General features: G+C 50.9%; 4 protein-coding genes across 9 annotated transcripts in view; 2 read left to right on the top strand and 2 right to left on the bottom strand.

The window, feature by feature from the left end:
• gpm6bb (glycoprotein M6Bb) overlaps positions 1 to 7,399 on the top strand; it is a 35,006-nt gene extending 27,607 nt beyond the window's left edge. The window contains exons 3-7 of one of the 3 annotated variants that reach the window (XM_030343624.1): positions 986 to 1,142; positions 1,447 to 1,615; positions 2,172 to 2,245; positions 2,512 to 2,577; positions 5,273 to 7,399. In XM_030343624.1, coding sequence (XP_030199484.1) covers positions 986 to 1,142; positions 1,447 to 1,615; positions 2,172 to 2,245; positions 2,512 to 2,577; positions 5,273 to 5,422 — 616 coding nt within the window. In that variant the 3' untranslated portion in view covers positions 5,423 to 7,399. Of the gene's footprint in view, positions 1 to 985; positions 1,143 to 1,446; positions 1,616 to 2,171; positions 2,246 to 2,511; positions 2,578 to 3,435; positions 4,823 to 5,272 lie in introns of those variants that run through there. The other 2 variants (XM_030343626.1, XM_030343625.1) reach the window with 2 other exon arrangements.
• ofd1 (OFD1 centriole and centriolar satellite protein) lies at positions 7,389 to 20,513 on the bottom strand. Of its 3 annotated transcripts, none has more exons than XM_030343621.1 (22): positions 20,218 to 20,513; positions 19,933 to 20,136; positions 19,767 to 19,835; positions 19,637 to 19,664; positions 19,443 to 19,550; positions 19,026 to 19,162; positions 18,543 to 18,716; positions 18,256 to 18,362; positions 18,026 to 18,145; positions 17,483 to 17,556; positions 17,275 to 17,366; positions 16,906 to 17,095; positions 16,194 to 16,324; positions 15,186 to 15,297; positions 14,022 to 14,900; positions 13,444 to 13,612; positions 11,787 to 11,878; positions 10,192 to 10,308; positions 8,717 to 8,856; positions 8,338 to 8,562; positions 8,189 to 8,247; positions 7,389 to 7,629 (listed from the first exon to the last, which is right to left on the bottom strand). In XM_030343621.1, exons 1-22 carry the CDS (start codon positions 20,311 to 20,313, stop codon positions 7,584 to 7,586), a joined length of 3,369 nt encoding a protein of 1,122 aa, XP_030199481.1. In that variant the 5' UTR covers positions 20,314 to 20,513; the 3' UTR covers positions 7,389 to 7,583. The 3 variants fall into 3 exon arrangements, with proteins under 3 accessions (XP_030199481.1, XP_030199482.1, XP_030199483.1); XM_030343622.1 differs by having other exon boundaries at positions 14,022 to 14,732; XM_030343623.1 differs by lacking the exon at positions 14,022 to 14,900.
• A 195-nt stretch (positions 20,514 to 20,708) lies between these two features.
• Positions 20,709 to 22,145, top strand: trappc2 (trafficking protein particle complex subunit 2). The gene is made up of 5 exons (XM_030343753.1): positions 20,709 to 20,758; positions 21,001 to 21,119; positions 21,240 to 21,384; positions 21,673 to 21,758; positions 21,844 to 22,145. Exons 2-5 carry the CDS (start codon positions 21,027 to 21,029, stop codon positions 21,940 to 21,942), a joined length of 423 nt encoding a protein of 140 aa, XP_030199613.1. The 5' UTR covers positions 20,709 to 20,758; positions 21,001 to 21,026; the 3' UTR covers positions 21,943 to 22,145.
• Positions 22,146 to 22,419: 274 nt separating this feature from the next.
• On the bottom strand, positions 22,420 to 25,027 carry rab9a (RAB9A, member RAS oncogene family). Of its 2 annotated transcripts, none has more exons than XM_030343751.1 (3): positions 24,663 to 25,027; positions 24,086 to 24,215; positions 22,420 to 23,899 (listed from the first exon to the last, which is right to left on the bottom strand). In XM_030343751.1, the coding sequence occupies exon 3, from the start codon at positions 23,853 to 23,855 to the stop codon at positions 23,250 to 23,252; it is 606 nt and encodes a 201-aa protein (XP_030199611.1). In that variant the 5' UTR covers positions 23,856 to 23,899; positions 24,086 to 24,215; positions 24,663 to 25,027; the 3' UTR covers positions 22,420 to 23,249. The 2 variants fall into 2 exon arrangements, with proteins under 2 accessions (XP_030199611.1, XP_030199612.1); XM_030343752.1 differs by having other exon boundaries at positions 24,086 to 24,206; positions 24,663 to 24,807.
• Between the last annotated feature and the right edge of the window lie 829 nt (positions 25,028 to 25,856).

Genomic DNA, 25,856 nt, shown 5'->3' with positions numbered 1-25,856 from the left:
GGCAGAGCAGGGAACCTGAGCGCTGGTTTTATACGGAAAGTTGAAGGATACACAGCGGTGAGTGGGCTGTTTAACTTAGGACTGCGCCGGCCGGGGTCGTGCGTGTGTCTCCCAGCAGATGTGTCTGTCGTCCTCCTATCTGTCCACTTTTAGAACGCAGAGCTTACTACCCGCGCAGGAAACCAAAGCCTCCAGCTCAGCCGCGACCATCTGCTGACAATTTATCAGCTCGGCTCCGCTAATGATTTCAAGATTCCAGGAAGAACCCGGGAAAGAGAGCTGCCTGGCGTCTCTCTTCCGAGCGGCGGTATTTCAAACACCATCACTCCGCCGTGACACTTCTAGTGCCCGTGGCCCCAGGCGAAGGTCGCAGTCGCTGAATCTTATTTACTGCGTCTCGTTTCCTGTATGTCCTTACCGTCTGTTTGTGGAAGCGAGGGGACTGCTCCTCTGCCGGCCGTAAGGTTGCCGGCGGTGAGGGGATGCGGAGCCACAATCATACCGCATCATAAAAGTTATTACAGATAAGCCTGTCAGCCAGAGGCTGTTAGGCGGCCATTTAAGTCCTTAACTCGATATGCCGTGATGGATCGTTTCCCCCGCTGGTGGAAAGATCTTAAACAATAGTGGCATACATCAAAGGCAGAATGACGTCCTCAAAACGGTTGTGTGTAGGCCAATGTGTGAGTAAACGGATGCTACGTCCATATCTTTAATAATAATAATAACAATAATGGATTGAATTTATAGAGCGCTTTTCTAGACACTCAAAGACGCTTTACAGTGAAGGGGGGACTTCACTTTTCTCCACCAGTGTGTAGCCCCCACTCAGGTCTGGTCTGATGAGATGAGCTCATATCTGGTCAACAGCTGCTTTACTACCTCTGGGTTCCTATTGGTTTGGAACAATCATGCGGTTGGAGGTGGAGATCTGTGAGTGACTAACACTCGTCACATGACCCTGACTGTCACATGACCCCCACAGTGTGCAGATGATGCAGTACGTGATCTACGGCATCGCCTCCTTCTTCTTCCTGTACGGGATCATCCTATTGGCCGAGGGCTTCTACACCACCAGCGCAGTCAAGGAGCTGCACAGCGAGTTCAAGACCACCATCTGCGGCCGCTGTATCAGCGGGCTGGTACGTTGCTATGGTCACCGCTGCTCGGCGCCGCGTCGCCACGGTTACTGACATTCCCCGAAACACAAAAGGAAGACGTAAACATACAGCCACATATATTAATGTTAGACATTTATGAACGGATGGAAAAGTTTTAGAAACATGTAGGAATATATGCAGATATATACAGTTAATTATGTGTTTGACACAATATATAGGAAAGGATACGAATAATAATAATTATATAAATCAATATAATAAGGTGAGTTTTTAGTTAAGATGCTAACAGGCTAACGTGACCCGTCGTCTCTCTCTGATTGGTCAGTTTGTGTTCCTGACCTACATCCTGGGTGTGGCCTGGCTGGGCGTGTTTGGCTTCTCCGCCGTGCCGGTCTTCCTGTTCTACAACATGTGGTCCACCTGCACGGCCATGAAGTCCCCTGTGGCCAACATCACCAACATCGACTCCATCTGCGTTGACGTCCGTCAGTACGGTGAGGACACTGCACTGAGGTGCATTATGGGTAGCCCCATAACGTTATAGTGAAGTCCAGAGATCACGCGTAACAATATACGTTTCCTTTATACAATCATCACACTTGGCCTGGTGTTGTTTACACCTGGAAGGTATTTGTGGCTGATCAAAGTTCAGGGACAATGCAGGTCTGGGTGATGTAACCATAGTAACCGTCTCCTCTGGCTCTTCTAAAACGAAAGTACTTGTACGGCGAATCACCATTATTTTGTCCACAAACTCCATCCTGACCAATATTGAACCCTGCACTGAGGTGCATTATGGGTAACTCCATCGCGTTAATATAAAGTCCAGAGAACACAGAAGACCAAGAGTCGTACGGTTTTGTCTACATCGCGGCAGCTTGCTCACGCTGAATCGAGACAAGGAAGTAACTTCTATTGTAGCAGATGTTAGGATGGCTGGTCCTCCAGACCTCTGGGGTCCATCACGCTCGCTCTCCAGAAGGGATCAGGGCGTGCGTAGAGACACGATGTGTAACCCTAATGCACCATGGCTCTGGGTTGCTGCTGCAGGTATCATCCCCTGGAACGCCACCCCGGGCAAGGCCTGTGGCTCCACGCTCGAAGAAATCTGCAACACCAACGAGGTGAGGCCTTCTAGTCCCACAGACACCCGTCAGGCAGACGACCCAACCCGCAGACCCATTCACCACGAACCCGTCTGGGAGAAGTGGAGTCCATCGCACAGAATTATGAATACATTTAAATGGCAAATTACTGAACTTTAAAATTTTCAGTTCTATTTTGTTTATTAAAGAAAATAATGTTTTTTACGAAATGAATTACAGTAATTTTCCATGGAAACCACAAATAATGTAATTCTGATGTCCCCCCCCCCCCCCCCCCTCTCCAGTTCTACCTGTCCTACCACCTGTACATCGTGGCCTGTGCCGGGGCGGGAGCCACGGTCATCGCTCTGGTAAGCACCCCCCCCTCCCTCCCCCCCCCCCCCCCCCCCCCCGCTCATCCTGTAGTCGTCCATCCTCTGCACGCGTGTAGCAGTAGGCCCCGGGCGGAGTCACTCTGCTCGTACCGCTGGGGCCCTCCTCACCTCCAGGGTGAGGCTGCATGACGGCTCACAGCTCAGCTCCAAACCCATCCGCTGTATGGTGTCGCTTTACCCCCTCAAAGGTGCTGTAGGGGAGGTTTGAGCGCCGTAGAGAGGGAGAGGTTTAAAAAGCACTGTCCCCCCCCCCTCTCTGCTCCCCAACATTGAGGAGTGTTGCTTTCCACGCACCTGTGATTGACAGGCAATATGGAGCCCCTGAACCAATCAAGAGAAAGATGTCCTGATTGGTCAGGGACTGCCCGGGAGAGTTCTGAACTCTTTATGGTCCCGGTCAGAGCCGGTCAAACCCAGAACAGACGTCCTCACAGAGCATTTGACTCACATACAGCAGACAGATAGCTGTGGTATTCCTAACAGATTAAATGACAGCTCTTGAATCCTACCTACAACACCTTTAAAGGCCCACGCCCCGATTAAGAGAGAAGGAGACAGCGTGCTTCGCTAATCTGACCATTGCTTCCCAAACGGGACGTCTGTGTGGAACGATGAGGATATTAGCATCCATGATATTAGCATCCATCAGAACATGGAGCCCAGCTAGGGTTCGAAGGGTAGAGGGGTAGAGAGGAAACCAGATCACCGTAGCAACGAGGTAAACGTAGCAACGTCTAACGTGTTGCTGGCCCTGGGAAGGAGTGTGTTGTGGGGGGGTCGCTGGCATGGCTTCACGGTTTCTCTGACCTCCTTGTTTCTGTTCTCTTCCACCAGCTGATCTACATGATGGCTACCACTTATAACTTTGCCGTTTTGAAGTTTAAGAGTCGAGAAGACTGCTGCACTAAGTTTTAAACCTGTTTTTGTTTTCTGTTTTTTTTTTTCTGAGCGCACAGTGCAGCGTTTTGAGTCCGTTGCCAAGTAGAGACAGTTGCCACTGACAACAAAGAAAGGAAAAAATAAACTAAAAAAAACGAGGGAATAGAAACATTTTACTCATTAGCGTTCGTGAAAAAGTGTACATAGCTGATTGCGTGCATCTTCTAGCATCTGATACCCGCGGAGAACCTGGGGGCAGACGGCCGTCTGGGGAACCGGATAGTTCTGGTTCCCCAAGGCCTCTGGGTGTATCACCATCAGATTATATATAAAGGTTTTACTACACAGACATCCTGCTCTGTCTCAGATCTGCCTTTCAAACTGTCCCCCTGGCTATGCTAGCTTTTACAATCCCTTGCGAACACTCTATAAACCATTGTTTATGTATATGTTAAAATATATATATAATTATGAAATTCAAATTTGTGGGCGATGAAAGCAAAGTAAAAATGCAATTTCAAAATCTAAACTGGGACAAATTAAGGAATAAGTGTACTTACGCAGATGGGGATTCTTAACCACCTGAAGCTTAAACTGTAAATAAATAAGTCATCCTAAAGTCAACAGATATAAAGATTAGAAACAGGAAACTATCTAATGCTTCAGGCCTTTCTAACGAGTTAGTGACAGACCTGTTAGCGATGCCTTTGTAACCAGACTAGCTCTAGACACCACGTTAGCAAACGTAGCATTGGAGTGCTAAAACCCATAAAACATCCCAACCTTCGTTTACATGTCGTCGTGCCAACCGGTCAACCACCGAGTATTACACCGCAGTGTATTCCGGATCTCCGCTCAGAATAGCCCAACTAAAAGGCCTCTCCAGCACCAGCAGTATTATCATGTGGGGTTAGGGTTACACCGCGGCGTAGGAGGAGGTTCGATGCCTTGCTCACTAGAGAGGCCTCGAGGCAGTACAGCCGCACGGCACTCAACCGCTTCTCTGTCTTGACATATATTACACATGAATGCAATTCGCTTTTTTTTTCTTAAGGCTGGGCAAAAATGTAAATATTTTTGCTGAATCAAAGGCTGTTTTTATCTTTCATTATGATGATCTGTGTCAAACATTCCCCTTATTAACTCAGAAGTGCCATTAAAGACCCCTTTGTTGGTGTTTTTATAAACTGTATGCCTGCATGCTTACAATTTTTCTTTGGAGATTATTTTATATGTTTCCGTTTACTTATACTTCATTTTCATATATTTAATTCTCTCCTATGATTTTGGCAGACTGTAGTTTCTTTCTATACATAAATAAACAATCTTTGTTTACAAGATATTCCCGCCGTGTATTTCTTATCACTTAATTAAACGACCACGATACAGAACCTCGGGGGATAGGGTCGCTTGTTGGAGCTCAGGGCGGCGTCGTTCTACTAACCTCCTCTCTGTTTGTGTGTGTGTGTGTGTGTGCGTCCGCTGCCATCACCCTTCAGCCTGCATGCCTCTGCTTCCTGCCTCTCCTCCATTCAACACCTCTCCTGTATATAATCTGTAATAATCTGGATTAGTATAACGTGTGTGCGTTATGTGTTATGTGTGTTGTGTCTTCTGATAAGCTTAACTGCGTGTGTGTGTTTGTGCGTGTGTTGGTGTGTGCGTTGTGTGCGTTGTGTCTTCTGACAAGCTTAACTGCGTGTGCGTGTGTGGGTGTGCGACTCTTGACTCCTGTCTGAGCTTCCCGTCCCCGGACTCGCTCACAGTCCCTCCAACTCACCTTCTCTTGCAGGTCCACTTCCTCATGATTCTCTCCGCAAACTGGGCCTACCTTAAGGACGCCAGTCACATGCATGCCTACCAAGACATCAAACTGAAGGAGGAGCAGGAGCTCTTGGACATCACGTCACGCTCCAAGGAATGCCTCAATACCTACACATAAGGAGGAGGACGCACACGCACACACACACACATGCACGCAACCACACCCACACACCCACACGCACTCACAGACAATACTATACACAATACACCAGACATCATGAAGGCCAATGCTGGCGGCCCTTTTCTGGGCAGAGAAAGCACTGGGTTCACATGAATAACCTGCCAAATCCCCTCACACTGTGCAGCGCTAACCAGGCTTCTAACACACTAATGCGTCCATGTTGCGGCTTTCTGTGCTAACTCACCGGTCCGTGTGTTTGAACTTTATCTGTGTGTCGCATTTCTTCCGTTTCTTCTTCAATGTTTTGGCTGAGCTTTTTTGTTTTCGCTAGCGCTTTGTTCAAAGCCGGCTGACCTGGTCACCAAACGTTAGATGTTAGATGGAGTATTCTCACATGAGGCATGAAGAAAGCCACAAGTTGTTTGACGGTGTTGCGTGGTCTCGTCTATGTCCGTGATTTCCAAACAAGATGACACAAGGTCATCGTCAGCACAAAGAGGTTGTTTTCTTTCCTTTTCCAAAAACATAGCATCACTTCTCCTTCTCACCAGTGCATGAAAGGCCTTGTGTTCAAAGTCAGGTTAACCTTCTGCACCTGAAGACAAAGAGTATGTCGCAGTGTTATGATGGCTGCCGGAGGGGAGGGAGTTTAACATCAGCTCCATTCAGCGCTTATAACCAGCATACATACAGGCCCTGATCCCTTCATAACCATTCTGCAGCAACATCTGATACAAGCGACCAGCATTTCATTCATGTCAGGCCGTGATTGGCCTTACTCTAACCTGATCGAAGTGATAGAAAATGAACGGCATAGATACTAACTCTACCTCAGGCTTCCACACGATTGATGAATGGCTTGAAATGACCAAGGACCACTTCCACACGCTGAGGCCGCTAGTTTCAGTAGAGAGGTTTATGCACCACTACATGTACCTGCCTGGTTACTGGGACGGCTCGACCAGTTCGGCATGCCCAGTAGGACCAAACCATCTCCACCATGTTGACCAACCTGCTTCACAGCTAATCGTCTTTACCACTATCTGTAAAATAAGTGGATCTTTAAGGAATTGTTGGCATAAAAATTATTGATTAATCAATTTGAAGACTGAATTTAAAATGTACATACATTTAATGTATGGAATTACAAATCACTACATGATGTATGGTGTGATAAATGTTCTGAATGTTATTTTTTAATCGTTCAAGGAGATAAAATAGACTCGTTTTCTTGTCATTGCATCTGTTTTTAATGCAATTGTGATCACTTAATTTCTTTCTGTTAGATGAGGATGTTACAGAAATATGGTGTTGTTAATTTCTTTATTGCATGAAGAATATCGTCGCCACGGTGACACAATGGATGTGCAGTGATTTGTACTGACATCGTAGGCAGTGTTTGCCCCCTTCCCAACCTTTTTTCTAACTCATTTACGAAGTACCGTCACTTTGTACACGTATAGCTGTAGAGTAGGTGTTGTAGTCTTTCTGTTTATTGAGATCAACCCCCACATGATGCCTATAGTATTTTGTTACGGACAATGTTCACTGTTTTCTATGAGGGTTAACGGCTTGGGAATTGATTTCAGCGGTTCAATTGTCCCCCTACTTCGTTGAATAAGTTCCAGTGATGGTGACGTTTATTGAATTTGGATATGGCGATCTACACTGTAGAATCAGCCCAAGTGTGTGATATGTATTTGCAATGTTTTCACACCAAAAAAAACCCAGACTGTGAGCTCCTACCGCCCAGTATGAAGGGAGAGCCACCGGAACAAGGCAGTCAGATGGCAGAATTATTACATAGACACAGAGAAATGTGGAGGCAAACCAGGCTTCTATCAAACACAGGAAGAACTACAATCCCACTTCCTGTCTGGCGTGAGTCCACCTCATGATGTCACCCGTCTGCTCTCAGCCTGTTGAATGTTTTTACAAAAAAAAAAAACTACAAATAAAAAAATGTATTCAAAATGTTGTGTTTTTATTTTTCATTCGCACCAACAAATGAGTGGCATGTTAAATAAAAAAGTACTTTATTGAAATAAAAGTAAAAAAAAAAAGTGTTTATTGGTACTCGTACAGTGAATAGGGCGCTAGTGTGTGTCGACTGTACAATACAAAGCAGATGAGACAGTAGAGTTCGGTTCAAGTTGGGTCACCAGAAGTCATCGTCCACGGCCTCGTGTGAGAACGCTGCGATGCTGGGAACACAACACAGCACATTCAGCACCGACACTCACACACAGCACAGCAAACTCATAAAGGCCTAACGTGTTCTCCGGCCACTTGACCAGGAAGCTCCAAAGAGCTTGTATAAACTCTGCTTCCCAAAGCAGTAAATCGATAAGGGGAATCAATAAAACAGCTGTTTGGGAGCGGTGGGAGGTCTTGCATCTGCCTTCGGGAATTCCCATGCATACAAATCTTAAACAAACGATCCCACACACCCCCAAAACAGCATCTGCTGTTATTGAAGCTCCGTATGTTAACTGTAGGACTGCTTTCATTGACGCTCCCTATTTAAACTGTACATCTGCCCTTATTGAAGCTCAGTATGTAAACTGTATGTCTGCTTTTAATGGAGCTCCCTATGTAAACTGTACCTCTGCTTTTATTGAAGCTCGGTATGTAAGCTGTACATCTGCTCTTATTGAGGTGAGCTACGGCTCCGTATGTAAACTGTACGTCTGCTTTTATGAAGCTCGTTATGTAAACCCTACATCTGCTTTCCCTCGTCGCTCGTGGTGTGTTTACCCGTACCTGTCGTCTCTCGCCTCGGACAAACTCCTAGCGTCCGGGCTGCCGGCCCCAGTCGGGCTCTGAGGAGACGACACAGAAGAGAGAGATGACCTGGTGTTGCCATTAGCCTTCATAACAGGGAGGTGCTGAGCGGGAAGCAGACTCTTCACCTGCGCCCGCTTGGCTCCCCTTGCCTCCAGGACCATCTTCATGTACTTCTGCAGAGGGTCTTCTGCCGGGCTCCTCGTGACGCCGCCTCTGCTGCCGTCCTCTTCCTTTCCCTCCTCCTGCTGCTGCTCCTCCTCTTCGCTTTTCTTCCCTCCCACCGCCTCCTCCTTCTCCTCCCTCTCATCTTCGCCATAACTCCTTTCAGCGTTCCTCACTTCCAGCGGAGTCTGATCACACACACGCGCACACACACACACACACACACACGCACACGCACACGCACACACACACACACGGGGGGAAAACCCATCTTATAAAGCTACAATCCAGTGGTATGTTGCCATAGCGACAGCCCCCCCCCCCAGACAGGATGTGGTTTACCGTCTCCCTCTCCAGCCGGCTCAGCTCCTCCTGCTCCCTCAGCTTGGCCTCCTCCTGCTCCCGCTGCCGTCGCTCCTTCCTCTCCCTCCTCTCCCTCTCCTCCTCGTGCTCCTCTGCGGCGGTCTCCCCAGGGCCCGCGTCTGGGGACCCAAGGCTCGGTCAGTCCCCTCGTACCCCGTCGCCTCGTACCCCGTCGCCTCGTACCCCGTCACCCCGTACCCCGTCGCCTCGTACCCCGACGCCCCGTACGCCGACGCCTCGTACCCCGATGTCCCGTACCCCAACCCAACGAATTCTAACAACAGGGGGCTGGTGGAGGGGGTAGATACATCAGGGTGGTGTAGGGGATAGATACATCAGGGTGGTGTAGGGGATAGATACATCAGGGTGGTGTAGGGGATAGATACATCAGGGTGGTGTAGGGGGTAGATACATCAGGGTGGTGTAGGGGGTAGATACATCAGGGTGGTGTAGGGGGTAGATACATCAGGGTGGTGTAGGGGGTAGATACATCAGGGTGGTGTAGTGGACAGATACATCAGGGTGGTGTAGGGGGTAGATACATCAGGGTGGTGTAGTGGACAGATACATCAGGGTGGTGTAGGGGGTAGATACATCAGGGTGGTGTAGTGGACAGATACATCAGGGTGGTGTAGTGGACAGATACATCAGGGTGGTGTAGGGGGTAGATACATCAGGGTGGTGTAGGGGGTAGATACATCAGGGTGGTGTAGTGGACAGATACATCAGGGTGGTGTAGTGGACAGATAAATCAGGGTGGTGTAGGGGATAGATACATCAGGGTGGTGTAGGGGGTAGATACATCAGGGTGGTGTAGGGGGTAGATACATCAGGGTGGTGTAGGGGGTAGATACATCAGGGTGGTGTAGGGGGTAGATACATCAGGGTGGTGTAGTGGACAGATACATCAGGGTGGTGTAGGGGGTAGATACATCAGGGTGGTGTAGGGGGTAGATACATCAGGGTGGTGTATGGGGTAGATACATCAGGGTGGTGTAGCGGGTAGATACATCAGGGTGGTGTAGGGGGTAGATACATCAGGGTGGTGTAGGGGGTAGATACATCAGGGTGGTGTAGGGGATAGATACATCAGGGTGGTGTAGGGGGTAGATACATCAGGGTGGTGTAGGGGGTAGATACATCAGGGTGGTGTAGTGGACAGATACATCAGGGTGGTGTAGTGGACAGATACATCAGGGTGGTGTAGGGGATAGATACATCAGGGTGGTGTTGGGGGTAGATACATCAGGGTGGTGTAGGGGATAGATACATCAGGGTGGTGTAGGGGATAGATACATCAGGGTGGTGTTGGGGGTAGATACATCAGGGTGGTGTAGGGGGTAGATACATCAGGGTGGTGTAGTGGACAGATACATCAGGGTGGTGTAGTGGACAGATACATCAGGGTGGTGTAGGGGATAGATACATCAGGGTGGTAAACGGTGAGGACTCACCCCCATGTCCTCCCTGGGGTACGGGGGTCTCTGGGGGGGGTACCGCTCCGCCGGGGCCCTCCCGGGGGGGCCGAGGGCCCGCCGTGTCCAGGAGCAGCTCTGGAATGCTGCCGGGCTCTGGAAGGGAGGCGGACAAAGAGGGCCTGTGAGAGGGGGGGGGGGAGGGGGGCACAGTGCAGCGGGCCGAGCGCCGCCCGGAATACATAATCACGGGCCCTTCGTCTGGGCCCTTTGTGCGGCGCGCTGAAGGGACACGTCGCGGGCCGGTCACACATTCATTAAGACAGAGCCAGCGTGATAATCCCAGAGCCACTTAGAGCCCTCCTTTATGCCGCCACTGTAAGGGCTGCTTGCGAATTCATGAATTCATGAAAATGCTCGCACCTAAAAAAAAAAAAGCCTCTTCTCCAGAACCCCGGCGGACCACTCTGATGCGCTGTGGCTCGTATGCCGGGGGGCCGCACAGTAACACTTCTGTTCGGTACACAAGTGAATGGATGCTAATCTCGGGAGCGCGGCCTAAAGGAATCCCCGGCGTGTCTTGAGATGGACAACACGTCCGCGTCGGACAAAGCAGCCAATGTGAGGCAGGGTTTTTTATGGATTAATCTCTCCATCTACGATGGGTTTTATTAATAACTCGCTCCAGAATAGCACAGCATGTGCACATCGTTGGCTGGACGTGCGTGGATCTGACCGGGCATGGACGTGTGACACGTGTTGGGAGTGGAGTGGTAGAAACCCCGGTTAAACACAGCTGTCCTCTGAGGGATCGGAGTGTACGTCAGGCTGGGTCCATCCCTGGAGACGCTCCTGACCAGAGGACCAGCGCTGTGGGGGCCCACAGATCCTAAACCCTGAGGCCTCGTCTCCCCTGATCCACATCCTGCAGTGATGGTAGGTCTTCAGACACATCTGCCGTCATCTAGCAACATGAACTGTGACGGTAGATATCTACCGAGCCAGGCAGCGCCCTCTTGTCACTCATCTCACACAGACACACAAACAGGGACTGTAGACTAAGCCCCAGGACTCGACCACACCAGGGACACGCGAGTTCCAAACCCCGTCCATCCGGTCTCTAACAACCCGAGTCCTCAGTTGAGGACGCACTCAACGCACTTATAAAACCTACAGTATAAGTATATATATTATAATATATATAAGGTCTAAAAAGATTGTGCTTTTCCAGCCACAACCACTCCCAAGGCTTCAGGTCTTTTCCTTTTAGGCACAACTTGCCCCGTTTGGCAGCACACACAGCATACACATCATTAACTAAACCGACACACACACACACACACACACACACACACACACACACACACACACACACACACACACACACACACACACACACACACACACACACACACACACACACACACACACACACACACACATAATAAGGGAACCGATGGTACAGTTGGATATAAAACAGAGCTAGCCCCTCGTGTGAAGCTATCCATGGTGTTTTATTAACCGCTAGCAGATTCACCTGTGCTGGTGAATCCAGCACAGGTCCTCTGAGGGGCAGATGATTCCGTTGAGGCTGCGGACCCCCTGCGGAGACTCACACGGCGGGCTGAGAGTACCTGGCAGGGTGGTGGAGAGGTCCTCCAGGTGGATCTCCTCGGGCCGGGGGGACGACTCGGAGCTGGAGAGCGGCTGGGGGGGGCGTGGCGGGCTGGAGGGGGGAGGAGCCATAACAGAGAGACGATGAGGGGCTGAACTAGACCCCAGCCCATTCTGCCGGCGATTTGAATCCGCCCGGCTGCAGGGTACGGAGAAGAGCAATACATTTATTTCTGCTTCCGATACGTTTTTTGCGGGAGCCAATCACCAAGCTGGCTTTTCCCCCTGGCACGCTATTGGCTGGTTCAACACAATGAGACAGGGAAGCAGCCGATTGCGTACAGAGTCATTTGATGCCCGTTGACCACGCCTCTGACAGCAGCCTCCCCAGACCAACGTGCAATCTGGGATTGAGCTCGGTCTGGCAGTAGCCAGGCTGGGTCTGAACAGCACCAGGAGACCCACCTGGGGGGGCTCCGTCCACCAGGGGACCCCCCTGGCTGAACCCCACCTTCGGGGAAACCCAACGGGCTGAACCCCACCCTCCAGGGGACCCACCGGGCTGAACCCCACCCTCGGTGAGACGGTACCTGGTGTGAACCCCACCCTCCAGGGGACCCCCCGGGCTGAACCCCACCCTCGGTGAGACGGTACCTGGTGTGAACCCCACCCTCCAGGGGACCCACCGGGCTGAACCCAGCCCTCGGTGAGACGGTACCTGGTGTGGACCCCACCCTCCAGGGGACCCCCCGGGCTGAACCCCACCCTCGGTGAGACGGTACCTGGTGTGAACCCCACCCTCCAGAGGACCCACCGGGCTGAACCCCACCCTCGGTGAGACGGTACTTGGTGTGAACCCCACCCTCCAGAGGACCCACCGGGCTGAACCCCACCCTCGGTGAGACGGTACCTGGTGTGAACCCCACCCTCCAGAGGACCCACCGGGCTGAACCCCACCCTCGGTGAGACGGTACCTGGTGTGAACCCCACCCTCCAGGGGACCCCCCGGGCTGAACCCCACCCTCGGTGAGACGGTACCTGGTGTGAACCCCACCCTCCAGGGGACCCACCGGGCTGAACCCCACCCTCGTGAGACGGTACCTGGTGTGAACCCCACCCTCCAGGGGACCCACCGGGCTGAACCCCACCCTCGGTGAGACGGTACCTGGTGTGAACCCCACCCTCCAGAGGACCCACCGGGCTGAACCCCAGCCTCGGTGAGATGGTACTTGGTGTGAACCCCACCCTCCAGAGGACCCACCGGGCTGAACCCCACCCTCGGTGAGACGGTACCTGGTGTGAACCCCACCCTCCAGAGGACCCACCGGGCTGAACCCCACCCTCGGTGAGACGGTACCTGGTGTGAACCCCACCCTCCAGAGGACCCACCGGGCTGAACCCCACCCTCGGTGAGACGGTACCTGGTGTGAACCCCACCCTCCAGGGGACCCACCGGGCTGAACCCCACCCTCGGTGAGACGGTACCTGGTGTGAACCCCACCCTCCAGGGGACCCACCGGGCTGAACCCCACCCTCGGTGAGACGGTACCTGGTGTGAACCCCACCCTCCAGGGGACCCACCGGGCTGAACCCCACCCTCGGTGAGACGGTACCTGGTGTGAACCCCACCCTCCAGGGGACCCACCGGGCTGAACCCCACCCTCGGTGAGACGGTACCTGGTGTGGTCGCGCGCCGTGCTCTGGAGCTGGGGGGCGTGAGGGGGGCTGAGGTCCGGGGAGAAGCCCCCATCGGACGGCGGGGTCCGGTCTCCGAGGGGGGCCGGGGAGAGCCTTCCCCGGGGGGAGAGACCTCCCTGGGGGGAGAGCTCGGGGAACGCCATGACCCCTGGAGGGAACGGAGGGTGGAGAACATGTTGTTAGAGGAGCGGGGAGAAGGGGAGGACAGGTTCTAACATCCGACGACTTAAGAATGACACTAAATCGATTTTAGCGTCAAATGATCACAAAATTAACATAATCGAGTTTTCTATTTTTTTTTTTCTTTAGAAAAAAAAGAAAGTGCAGAACAGCTGGATACATATCTGTACATTATTTTAGTTTTGAACATTTTCTTTTGGAGGATTTTGTGTTTATTTCTCAGTTCCAAAGTGTTTTTTGAGAGAGACACGCTGAAAAAAATACATTGTGTTTCCAAACTCAAAACAAAAAATCTTCTGGATAATCGGGATCTCAATATTGACCAAAATAATCGTGATGATGATTTTTCTCCATAATCGAACGGCCCTAACGTATACCTTCGGTGCGCTTCTGGCGAGGCCTCTGTCTGGAGGCGGAGAGGGGGGCGGAGGAGAGGTGTCTGGAGGCGGAGCCGGGCGGGGACGGCGTTACGGAGGACGGCGTGACGGAGGAGGGCTCGGCGAACGACCCGAGGTCCGGGTCTCCGCCGGGGCCCGAGGGCCGGCGTCGGGTCCGGTCCGCGGAGGCCGCCCGGGACCGGGTGGGGGGGGGCGTGGCGTCGGGGTCCGGGGAGGGGGTGCCTGCGGGGGTGCGGCGGCTGACGTGTCGTTGCGGCGGCGGAGGGGAGAACGCCGGCGCCCGGGAGACCCGAGACCTTCGGGGGGACGGAGGTCGGGAGCGGTGCGCTGGGGGCGGTCTCCGGGCCGGCGGGGCGCGGCTGTGGGCGTGGCTAAGGGCGTGGCTGTGGGCGTGGCTATGGGCGTGGCTATGGGCGTGGCTATGGGCGTGGCGTGCGGGCGGCGGCGGGGGGGAGTAGTGCCTCGGCGGGGGGGACCAGGGCCGCGGCTCCAGCATCAGGTGGGCCCCGGGGGCCCGCAGCGCCCTCTGCTGGTAGCTCCGGTACGCCTCCTCCAGGGTCTCCGCCTCCCGCTCCAACTCACGGATCCGGGCCTTGGCTCCGGACAGCAGCTCCGTCTCCTCGGGCTCCGGGGAGACGCCGGGGGCCCAGCGTGGGGGGGCCCGTCCTCTCAGGGCTCCGGCTGCTTCACCTACACCACCACCACCACCGGGAGCAGCAGCGTCGTCATAGTGACCCAGGAGGAGGGCGGGCAGCCGGGCGTAGACGTCGGGGGGGACCCGGCCGTCGCCGCTGAGCTCCAGGACCGAGCGGTCCACCAGCGAGGGTTTGGGGTTACGGAGGACCTCGTTCTCCAGGGCTGAACCCCCACAGCCCGGGCCAGACGGAGAGGAGGAGGGAGGTGAAGAGACCAACCACCAGTAAGGAGAGCGCCAGAGGGAGTAACTAGGGAGTAACCATCAACTACAGGAGGGGTTTCAGACGGAGGAGCCCCACTAGATGAACACATGAGGACCTTAAAGGTGAACCTTGATGTGTTCACTCTTTAAACCTCGAGTACGACAGCCGTGGGAAAAATGGGAAACTATGAAAGGAAAGGAGGTCCAAGGGGGGTGATCGCCGTGCACAGCGGAGCGTGACGTACCTTGCTGCGTCTGCCGCACCTGCAGCTTCATCTCCTCAGCGTTGGTGTTGAGCCAGTGGCTCTTCTCCTCGCTCTCCATCAGCTGGGCCTGGAGGAGGGCGCAGCGCTCTGCCTGGGGAGGGAGAGGGGGAGGAGGGGGAGGGAGAGGGAGAGGAGGACGGAGAGGGGGAGGGAGAGAGGGACGGGGACGGAGAGGGAGAGGGTGAGGAGGACGGACGGGGAGGAGGACGGAGAGGGGGAGGAGGACGGGGAGGGCAGAGGGAGAAGACGGTGGGCGGAGGGAGGGAGAGGGGGAGGAGGACGGAGGGGGAGAGGGGGAGGAGGACGGAGAGGGAGAGGGGGAGGAGGACGGAGGGGGAGAGGGGGAGGAGGACAGAGAGGGAGAGGGGGAGGAGGACGGAGGGGGAGAGGGGGAGGAGGACGGAGAGGGAGAGGGGGAGGAGGACGGAGGGGGAGAGGGGGAGGAGGACGGAGAGGGAGAGGGGGAGGAGGACGGAGAGGGAGAGGGGGAGGAGGATGGAGGGAGAGGACAGTGGGCGGAGGGAGGGAGAGGGGGAGGAGGACGGAGGGGGAGGGGGAGGGGGAGGGAGAGGGGGAGGAGGACGGAGGGGGAGGGCAGAGGGAGAGGACGGTGGGCGGGGGGAGAGGGAGTGGGAGAGGGAGACAGTGGTTGGTGGGCAGGAGGGTTACCGGCACGTTGAGAAGATCAGGAAGAAGATGGGAAGTCGGGTAGAAAGAGAAAAAAAGAATAAAAGGAAACATAAGGAATAATAATAGAGAAATATAGAAAGATGGAGAAAATAAGAAGAAAGATTAGGAAAAAATAGATGGATTGAGAGTCAGAAAGGAAGAGACAGAAGGATTTGATCGGCGCAGCTTTAAGTGGTCAAGCCTCTCCCTGGTGGCACGTTTCTACCAGAGTGAAATGAGACTGCACCGTTTCTCACACTCTGTGAGGAGTGAGTGAGGGAGGAGGAGAGGAGAGAAGGAGGCGGCGGCGGGACGGACCTCTCCCTGGAGCTGGGCCTGCAGCACCTGCCTCTGCCTGCCGGACTCCTCCTGCTCCTGCCTGCGGTCCGCATGCAGCCGCTGCACCTCCTTCTGCAGGGCCAGCTGCTCCTCCGACGGCCTGGCCGCCGCTGGCAGGACAGAGACACACAACTTTAGAGGACAGGACAGAGAAACAGAACTTTAGAGGACAGGACAGAGAAACACATCTTTAGAGGACAGGACAGAGTATCACATGTTTAGAGGACAGGACAGAGGAACACATCTTTAGAGGACAGGACAGAGAAACACAACTTTAGAGGACGGGACACTGTCCCGTCCTCTAAAGTTGTGTTACTGTCCCGGGGACAGAGAAACACATCTTTAGCGGACGGGACACAGTATCCCATGTTTAGAGGACAGGACAGAGAAACACATCTTTAGAAGTACGCAATGATGTCAGAGTTAACACAACACCTTTAGAAGGATACGATTACTTTGCAAACTCTGGTATAGAACCTGTTCCGTTCAGGTCCCTGACAACTAAACCAATAAACTGATCTTTAGAAGACCAAGTCAGAGTTAACACACCTTTTTAAGAGAGGCCATTGGCCCTGATGGGTTACCAACGTCTTGGAAGCGTCTTGAGGGACTCTTGAATAAACCCTTCCTCAACAAAGAGCCTGGAGTCTGTTTGACGGCGCTGTGGACCCCGGGGGCTCTGGCTCCCTACCTGAGCGGAGCAGCTGGCTCTCCTCCTGCGCCTCCTCCAGCTGCCTCCGCAGGCGCCGCAGCTCCTCCTGCAGCTCCGCCTTCTCCCTCTTCAGAGCCGCGTGGTCGCCCACCGCCTCCAGCCGCTCCCTCAGCAGCTCCCCCTGCTGGCCGAGCAGAGAGGCCTGCTGCTGCGACGCCTCCAGCGCCCCCTGCAGACACCAGAGGGAACAGGCCCCCTTCAAACGGTGCGTCCCCGAGGGTGGAAGGCACCAGCAACGGAGTCGACTACTCACAGAGCGGGGGGTCTGAGTTAGCGTCTGCAGGGCGCAGTGCCGACTGAGTAGACCCCCCCTGCTGAGTCCACACCTCTGCCGAGGGCCGAGCTTACCTGCACGCGGCGCAGCTCCGCGCAGGCCTCCAGGTGCTCGTCTGTTTTAGCGTCCAGGGCGGCCGTCTCCTTCTGTATGCGCGCCGTTTCCACTGCGATGGCGAAAACGGGAATGAGTGTCATACACACACACACACACACACTGCAGTCATTTTCTTGCGTTCATTCGGTATTTGTTTTAGAGAGGTTAAAGATCAAAGATGCGTGCCTTTGTTCCTGTTCTCGTTCTCTGTGAGCTGCTCCGTCCTCTGGGAGAACTCCTCCTTCAGCTCACTCTTATATCTGAGGATAAGGAGAATGAGGGCTCTGTGATATGCGTGTACGACACGGTCGCTGAACACATCCTGGGGTTATGACGTGGTTCAGCCTCTGACCGAGGTGTGCATGTTAGAACACGTATACTTAGGTATAGAACACCAATCATAAATATATACTTGTGATTTATCCATCAGATGTAAGACTAAAACCAGACAAGAGACAAATGTGTGCAGGGCTTTCATTTTGAAGAAATGCAATTGGAAAAACCAAACGATCAATTGTGTGCGATGACTCTGAAAGGTTTGTAATGATAACTGACATATTTGTGTTTCCTAATTGTTTTTCATTAGAGCACTATTAAGTTATTAACCTTTACGTACTATACAATAAGGGATACCTGAAGGTAGGGGTGAGACATGTTGCGGTACGACACCTAAAGGAAGACTGAGGACAGAGGGGGTGGAACCTAGAGGGACGTGCAGAAGAGTTGTACCTGGAGACTTCGTTGTGGAGCTTCTGATCATAAGTTTCTTCGCTGGTTCTCACCGCCAGCTCTCTCCTCCTCAGGAGATCCTCCAGGGCCTTCACCTTGTCCGCGTGCATTTCACACGTCCTGCCGGCAACATCACGTTACATCGCGTGCCTCCCTGACGTCGCTCTGACAGTTATTGCGTTTTATCATTATAAAATACTATATTATTCTTGTAAAAAAAATTGCCTTACTTTTCAAACCCCTCCGTCCTTAGTTTCAGGTCGTTTTCTCTGTTCCGCACCTTTTCAATTTCTTTTAGAAGCGTTTGCCTCTGCATGTACACGTTATTTTCATCCATCTGAGAAAGGAGCAAAATACATTTAGCATTAAGATGGGTGGAGGAATCAATGATGACTCACAAAAAGAGTTTCAGGCCTGGACAAAGAGCTGGAAAGGTCCAAATAGTAATGGTGATGAGGGCCTGGCTGTGGTGAGGGACGCAGTTTTTTCCTTGAAATTCGTCTCTACCCCGGCGTACCTCTTGCTGCTTCTGTAAGCGGTCGATGGCGTTCTTCTCCCGGTTCATCAGAGCGTTGGCCTTCATCTCGTACGTCCTCTCCACGTCTTGTCTGAACTTGGCAAACTCCTTCTGGGATCTGGTTTGTTCGTCCATCTTCACCCTGGCAAGTTCCACGTCTTTAAAATGTTGCATCTAGAGAATCACAAAAAGGAAGACACGTTTTAAACAGCCAGTATGCTCACAGTACGTTATCATAATTTGGCGGGAAATTATTGTTACCCTATTCTATTAAGCTTATTACTAATCTATTAATATTATTTTTAAATATGTAGAAGGAAACTCATTGTAGACTCTGCTCAGACACACACACACACACACACACACACACACACACACACACACACACACACACACACACACACAATCTATATATAAATATACACACACACAAAGAACCATATGCTATTATCTTATACCACAATTATACATAAAACAGCCTACCTTTAGGTTCATTTCGGCATGCATCTGTGAATCCAGCTCTCTTTTATACGCAGCCAGTTTGGATTCACAGGACGTCCCCCGGTCTCCCCGGTGATGCAGACCCTCGTACTCCTGGTCAATCATCTTCATCTTGTCGACTGTAAAGAGTCACACCGTCAGGGACAACATGCGTGTGTGTGTGCGAGAGAGAGAGAGAGAGAGAGAGAGAGAGAGAGAGAGAGAGAGAGAGAGAGAGAGAGAGAGAGAGAGAGAGAGAGAGAGAGAGAGAGAGAGAGAGAGAGAGAGAGAAAAAGAGAGAGAGAGAGAAAAAGAGAGAAAGAGAGAAAGAGAGAGAGAGACAAAAGAGACACAAATCCCATTAGCTACAGTGTAGTGTGTCATGCTATACAAGCAAGGTCCAGAGTGTTGCGATCGTACCGAGGGATTCTCTGTGACCCCCTGCGGAGGCGGTCTGCGTGTTGGCGTCGGAGCACGACCTGTCGCCGCGGGGATCTGCTAGATGGGTCAGCAGACTCGTCAGGAAACCTGGAGGAAATAAACAGTGTATCAGCGCGTTAATCAACGTATTTAAACAGCAGGTGGTGTCCAGTCAAAAAGATGATTCTGCTTACCCGTTCCAGCCTCAGCCTCATTGGACGTCTGTGGAGAGAGGAATCATGCAGACATTGAGAGAGAAGTCACTTAAACAAGACTTGAATATCAATGTCCCTGGCCTTGATACTTTCCAAGAACACTTCCTACCAATGATTTGTAAAGTGGAGAATGATGACTGATCTTCATGAACTGGAGAAGGTCCTTTGTACTCAGGATCTACAGTACAAAGTGGCAGAGGAAATAACATCATTAAATATGTGCTGAACACAAACCGGACGAACAGGGGAAGATGCAACCACATACGTGTTATTACCTTGTCTTTACGCAAGCCGCTCTCAGGGTAAAACACAGACAGGGTGTATTCATGGCCAGAGGTCTTGAGGTAGTCAGCCACTATGGTGTTGGACGCTGAGAGCAGGAGAGAGTCGGGTCTGGGAGACACCGATCCAGGGACGGAGTCTCCTCCACCCAGCAGAGGATGCTTCAGCTCCTGGATCAGCTGATTCCGCAGCTGAGTCTGCAGAGAAAATAGGACTGACGATCATCCTCTTCACAACTGCGAAGGGAAACAAGGTGATGTACGAGGACATCTGCTTACTTTGAGCGTGTCGAGCACCCCTTTACTCTTAAAGGTCTGGTAGAGTCTCTTCCTCAGCTCGTCGGGAGACAGGAGGTCCTCCCGGGCGGCAGACATGACTGGAGAACCGAGACCACAAAGTGAGGGAGCCAGCGATCACAGGGTGGATAGTGGTCTAAATGTTATCAAAGCATTAGCTTTTAACATAAAATGACATCCGCATAGGATTATTCCATCAGTTCTTCATCCTAGCAACCGACCTAGCAGCCAAGTGGCGTCTCATCAACTCAAGTCATCAGGGATTTAAAACCAACCAATCGACGCCGCTCACCACTGGCGCGAATTAGTGACGTATAGTATCTCTAAAATAGGAAAATTATCATTGAAATTTTACTAACAGAATAATTAAATAATAATTGTAAATGTACCTACTCACAAAAGTGTCCCTATTCGTTTTTAAATGATGCCATAGTGTTAACAATAATAAATATTTTAACGCGTCATCTCTGTTGGGTGTCGCGTCATCACTGTGCGACGGCAGGAACACCCCAAAGTCTGACAGGTAAACAAATGTATATTATCTAGATGTCAGGCGTTTGAGACGATTATTTTAATGCTATTTTAGGTTTCATTAATAGTATTTGTTTGTCGTGTGGTTATTGTTGTAACGTTCAGGGTCATATGTTGGGAAGTGCGTCTCATTCAGTGATACCGGGCTTAGCGCTGCTCTGCTACAGTTAGCAACGAGCTTGCGTTCACATCTTCATTATTTTATCTGAACTATTCATTGTTTTTTGTGTGTAGGACATCTTTTCTTTACTGCTGCAAAGATGTCTGGGAGCTTTTACTTCGTCATGGTCGGTCATCACGACAACCCCGTGTTTGAGATGGAGTTTCTGCCGCCTGGGAAAGCAGAGTCCAAGGTAATAAAGGTCTTTAAGCTTAGGATGTCCCTCAGTATGAGTCTGGTTGTGAGTCTGCTGACAAACTACTGGACCAGATGGTAAGCAGTGGCTTTAACCTTTTGTATTTCTCTGGGACAGGACGACCACCGCCACCTGAACCAGTTCATCGCCCACGCTGCTCTGGACCTGGTGGATGAGAACATGTGGCAGTCCAACAACATGTACCTGAAGACCGTGGACAAGTTCAACGAGTGGTTCGTCTCTGCCTTCGTCACGGCTGGACATATCCTTTAAAAGACAAAGGGATCTAGTTCAATAATGTTGTTATGGATCTGATCAGTGTTCCACATATTAATCAACCATATAAGAATACTTTATTATACACTTGAAACATCAAAAGTAGTTTAATATATTATCAGCTATTGAATGCAAGGTCTATCTATCTATCTGGATGTCACAACTAAATGTTTTTTCTGAATTAATATTTTGTGCAGCAAGTGCATTTACAGAATGTTGTTATGGTTTTAAGTGTCCAAACATCCTGTTCAATTTTTCCCTAACTTTTTCATACATATGAGACTCATCATGCTTCATGACATGCGACAAGAAGATGGAATAAAGAACTTCTTCAATGACGTTTATGATTTATACATAAAGGTAAGTTACCTGCTTTACATTTGTATATTAGTCAATTCTCATATTTGGTGATTTGTTATCTAATGAAGGTTTCCCTTTATTCCAGTTTGCAATGAATCCCTTTTATGAAGTCAACGCTCCGATACGATCCACAGCATTTGAAAGAAAAGTCCAGTTTCTGGGCAAGAAACACCTGATGAGCTGATCAGCCAACCTTCAGAATGAGACCTCCTTTGTAAATACTGCTTTTGAGAGGAATGCCTCGGATATGAAACATGAGGAACCCTATGATTCTGCTTTTCCACTCTTCTAATAACTGTCAATATATGTAACGAATACAAGAGATCTACACCAATGTCTTTGTAAGTTGTGACAATTTCTTTCTTGAATAAATGTATAAAAGTAAAAGGTAATACAAGTCAATGTCGTTTGTATAGTACTTAATCATGTTAGTCTGTAAGGGCCTCACAAGGGTGACCCTTCTAAAGCGGAGTAAAAAAAATACATATTCAGCAGACGTGCATTTGTGGCTGTTATTGGTTGACTGGCCTAACGAGTTAAACAAACCTAACAGGCAGCATCAGTGTCTGGAGAGTGGATTCACAGCCAAGCTGCATGGAACCATTAGCATAAAATGAAATAATGTACTGGTATCAATTGTGAAAGAATGGACAAGGCCATGTGCACAAGGATTTTGTTTGTTTTTAATTAATCATAACTTAGCGTTATTACCATATCAGATTGAAATGATCAATGGGTAAGACAGGGTTAAACAAAGGGAGCATTTTAAATTAGTACAAACAATGCGTAAATATTGGTGTTGAACCGTAGCAAGTACTTTAGTAAAATAGTTTAGCTCATGTCAATGCAATAGATCAAATACAATTTAAATTGCACACATGATAGGTCTCATTAATTGACCAGAATAAAGAAATAAAAAAGGAATTTCGAGAGCATAAATACGTAATGCCATGCATGTTAACTTGCTTGAATTGTTATTTTATGGAGGTTTCCTCCCTTTGCGCTCCTGGCACAGAATTGTGAAAACATACGCTGACAAGGCCAAAAGGTGCTGCAGTTGAGAATCGCACTCAAGCTGTTATGTAACTCTACCACTTAGACACACTTAAAAAGAAAAAGGCCTTTGTAAATTAAGAGACGATTGTAGTACAAAAAATGAATATATTATGAGGCCATCTAAAACCAACATGGAGGATTTGGAGGGAGGATGTAAGTGTTTACGTCTCACACGGCATATAATGTATCTTCTATCAAGTTAAACATTTATGAATTGAAAATAAAATCACTTTTCAAAACCAGCAATAGTTCCCTAAACCAATAGGACACACTTGTATTTTTCTGTGTGTTCGCATGGGACACACAGATGGAAAATGCTATGTTTTCTGACCAGAGTAAGACAGTTCTACCTTAAGTTTCCTTTTAATGACAGAGGAACAAGCCAAACCCCCACTAACCCAGAGTCAGCAAACCGTCGTGGGTTAAACCATGGCGCTATGAGCAGCAGCTGGCTGAACGCGGCTTCCTGTGCAGGCTCACAGTGTCTGTCGGTATGAGATGATCAGTCCTCTCCTCCATGGACAACACGCGGCGCACGGCCTCCTCGAAGGCCCCCGCCACGTTGGTGGCGTCCTTGGCACTGGTCTCGTAGTACGGGTAGTTCCCGTTCTCCAGGCACCACTGACGCGCGTCTTCGGCCGACACCTGCCTCTCCGCCACGTCCACCTTGTTGCCCAGAACCACGAAGGGGAACTTCTCGGGCTCCTTGACGTCGGCGTAGTAGACGAACTCCTTCTTCCAGTTGCCCATGTTCAGGAAGCTCTGGCTGTCGTCCACGCTGAACGTCAGCAGGCAGCAGTCCGAGCCGCGGTAGAAGGGCGTGCGCAGGCTGCGGAAGCGCTCCTGGCCCGCCGTGTCCCAGATCTGCAGCGTCACCATGTGGCCGTCCACCTCCAGGTCCTTGTTGAGGAACTCCACGCCGATGGTGTGGAAGAGGTGCGTGTCGAACTTGTTGGTGACGTAGCGGTTCATGAGGGAGCTCTTCCCCACGCCGCCGTCGCCCAGAAGGATCACTTTGAGGAGGGATGTCTTGGCGGACATGGCTGTACACGTCGGCGTGGCGACCGACCGCTGGACCGAGTGACCTGGGGGGGGGGGGGGGGGGGGGGGAGGGAGACGGTGTCATCACTACACAACGTCAGGCACAGAACCAACCGCTCGGTTCTCGAGAGCAGGATAAAACAGGCTGTGGCTGACGGACTATTTAAACTCCTCATTTGATTATCTCAGGACCAGCGTGACCGCGATGCTTTAGATACAGTTTGACTCACGCAGACTGGATGGGATGTGCTCCGAACCCCCGTCCAGCTCATGAAGTGAAGGTTGTCGTCCTGAGTCACATGCGCCTCTGTTTCATCTGTTTCATGATGTGGGACACCTGACACTAGCCCGCTGAAACGACTCCACAACAACAACAACAACAACAGCAGTGAGCCGATGACACAATTGGCCGGTTGGCACAGTCACAGCAGAGGCCCTGTACTGGGGCGAGGCTGTACAATAAAAACCGCCCAGCCTCACTTTAGTACAACACACACACACACACACACACACACACACACACACACACACACACACACACACACACAGATGTATACATACACACACAAATGCATACACACAAATGTATACACACACACACACACACACACAGATCAATGTATACACACAAACACGCACACGTTAAAGATTGTTAGATAAGACACACGGATCAACAAAGCTGTCAAGCCTCAACTCGACCCATAAGCAACACGACCGGTTCTCGGCAGTCTGTCTGCCTGGGCTCGGCCTCACCACAACCTGCCATTAAAACCATGTCATCGCTATCAACAGCATCATTTTATCTACCTTCAGCGACGTTCTGGTCGTGGTGAGCAGGAATTGTGTAACAAACGACTGTAATAACACCAGATTTCAATGAGTCGGCGCTAACGTCAACTATTGGCGATGACTAGCAGGCTAGGGCTAGCTGCGTTACCCGAATCATGTGATCACTAACCTGCAGCGTTCAGGCGACGTTCAATGCCGCAGGACACCGCAGACACTACGTGTTATCCGGCACACGGGAATGCGTGGTGACTCATGTATGGAAATACGAACGTTGCTCAATAATACGACTGGACACTGCGGTGTCCTGGTATGCTAGTAGTAGTGTGCATTTACAATTAAACACGCATACCATTGGAAAAAGCTTGTACCGACGGTCCTCGAACGTATCACTCGTTTGACTACACCGTCCTCCGACAGAGGGAAGCATTTAGCTTACAATCGACATGGCTGTGATTGATGTGTGCGTGGGCGTGTGTGTGTGTGCGTGGGTGTGTGGTTGTGTTTATTAGAAGAGAAAGCGAGAGCAAGAGAGAGGTTCAGTCTAGTTTATATAGGGCTGCACTAATTCTTCCAAAAAGTTCCATTGAAATATGGAACACCTGTTGTGTCGAGATCGGTTTCCCCGTCGAGATGTGTTTCCCCTAGTCCCCGCCCCCGTCCGAAATTACCCGAAGAGCGAAGGAAGCGCGCGTACACAAAAAGCTCGCCCACGAGCTGCTGTGCTCGTACCACAGAGGCACTTTGGGGAGAGCTAAGGTTCAAAACTGACTTTCTTTAGCGAGTTTTATCTGAAGATGTTGTATTGTAGATTTCTATCAATAAAAAATATTATTTTTGTGAGAGACTTTTCATTTTGAATGTTATGGACTTTTGGAAGGAAGTGTGCTCATTCATAATACTGTCAGATACTGTTCCCCCTCTGTTCCATAGGAAAGGAGGCTCACACATCTTTGAAATTCATACTGCTGACTTATTTCCCCACAACAGATAAGTCCTGTGATTTTCAGGCTGATATCACTAAATTTGACCATTTAGAACAGGGGGAATGCATCCTGACAGCTTGGAATATTACTGTCAGATACCGTTCCCCCTGTTCTAAATGGTCAAATTTAGCTCTTCGGGTAATTTCGGACGGGGGCGGGGACTAGGGGAAACACGTCTCGACGGGGAAACCGATCTCGACACAACGCCCCATAATTATTGTATAGTATA

The sequence above is a fragment of the Gadus morhua genome, chromosome 20, assembly GCF_902167405.1.
Source record: "Gadus morhua chromosome 20, gadMor3.0, whole genome shotgun sequence".
Classification (NCBI taxonomy): domain Eukaryota; kingdom Metazoa; phylum Chordata; class Actinopteri; order Gadiformes; family Gadidae; genus Gadus; species Gadus morhua.
This window is presented reverse-complemented; position numbering and strand designations above follow the sequence as displayed.

Excerpts from the sequence above, each read along its gene's own strand:
- ofd1 (XM_030343621.1), bottom strand. The coding sequence starts at position 20,313 with ATGTCTGCCGCCCGGGAGGACCTCCTGTCTCCCGACGAGCTGAGGAAG. Across the intron at positions 15,298-16,193 it reads AGGCCCAGCTCCAGGGAGAG|GCAGAGCGCTGCGCCCTCCT; the intron begins GTCCGTCCCGCC and ends CTCCCTCCCCAG. Across the intron at positions 8,248-8,337 it reads GGGGAGCCAAGCGGGCGCAG|AGCCCGACTGGGGCCGGCAG; the intron begins GTGAAGAGTCTG and ends TCGTCTCCTCAG.
- trappc2 (XM_030343753.1), top strand. The coding sequence starts at position 21,027 with ATGTCTGGGAGCTTTTACTTCGTCATGGTCGGTCATCACGACAACCCC. Across the intron at positions 21,120-21,239 it reads CTGGGAAAGCAGAGTCCAAG|GACGACCACCGCCACCTGAA; the intron begins GTAATAAAGGTC and ends TCTCTGGGACAG. Across the intron at positions 21,385-21,672 it reads TGCCTTCGTCACGGCTGGAC|ATATGAGACTCATCATGCTT; the intron begins ATATCCTTTAAA and ends ACTTTTTCATAC.
- rab9a (XM_030343751.1), bottom strand. The coding sequence starts at position 23,855 with ATGTCCGCCAAGACATCCCTCCTCAAAGTGATCCTTCTGGGCGACGGC.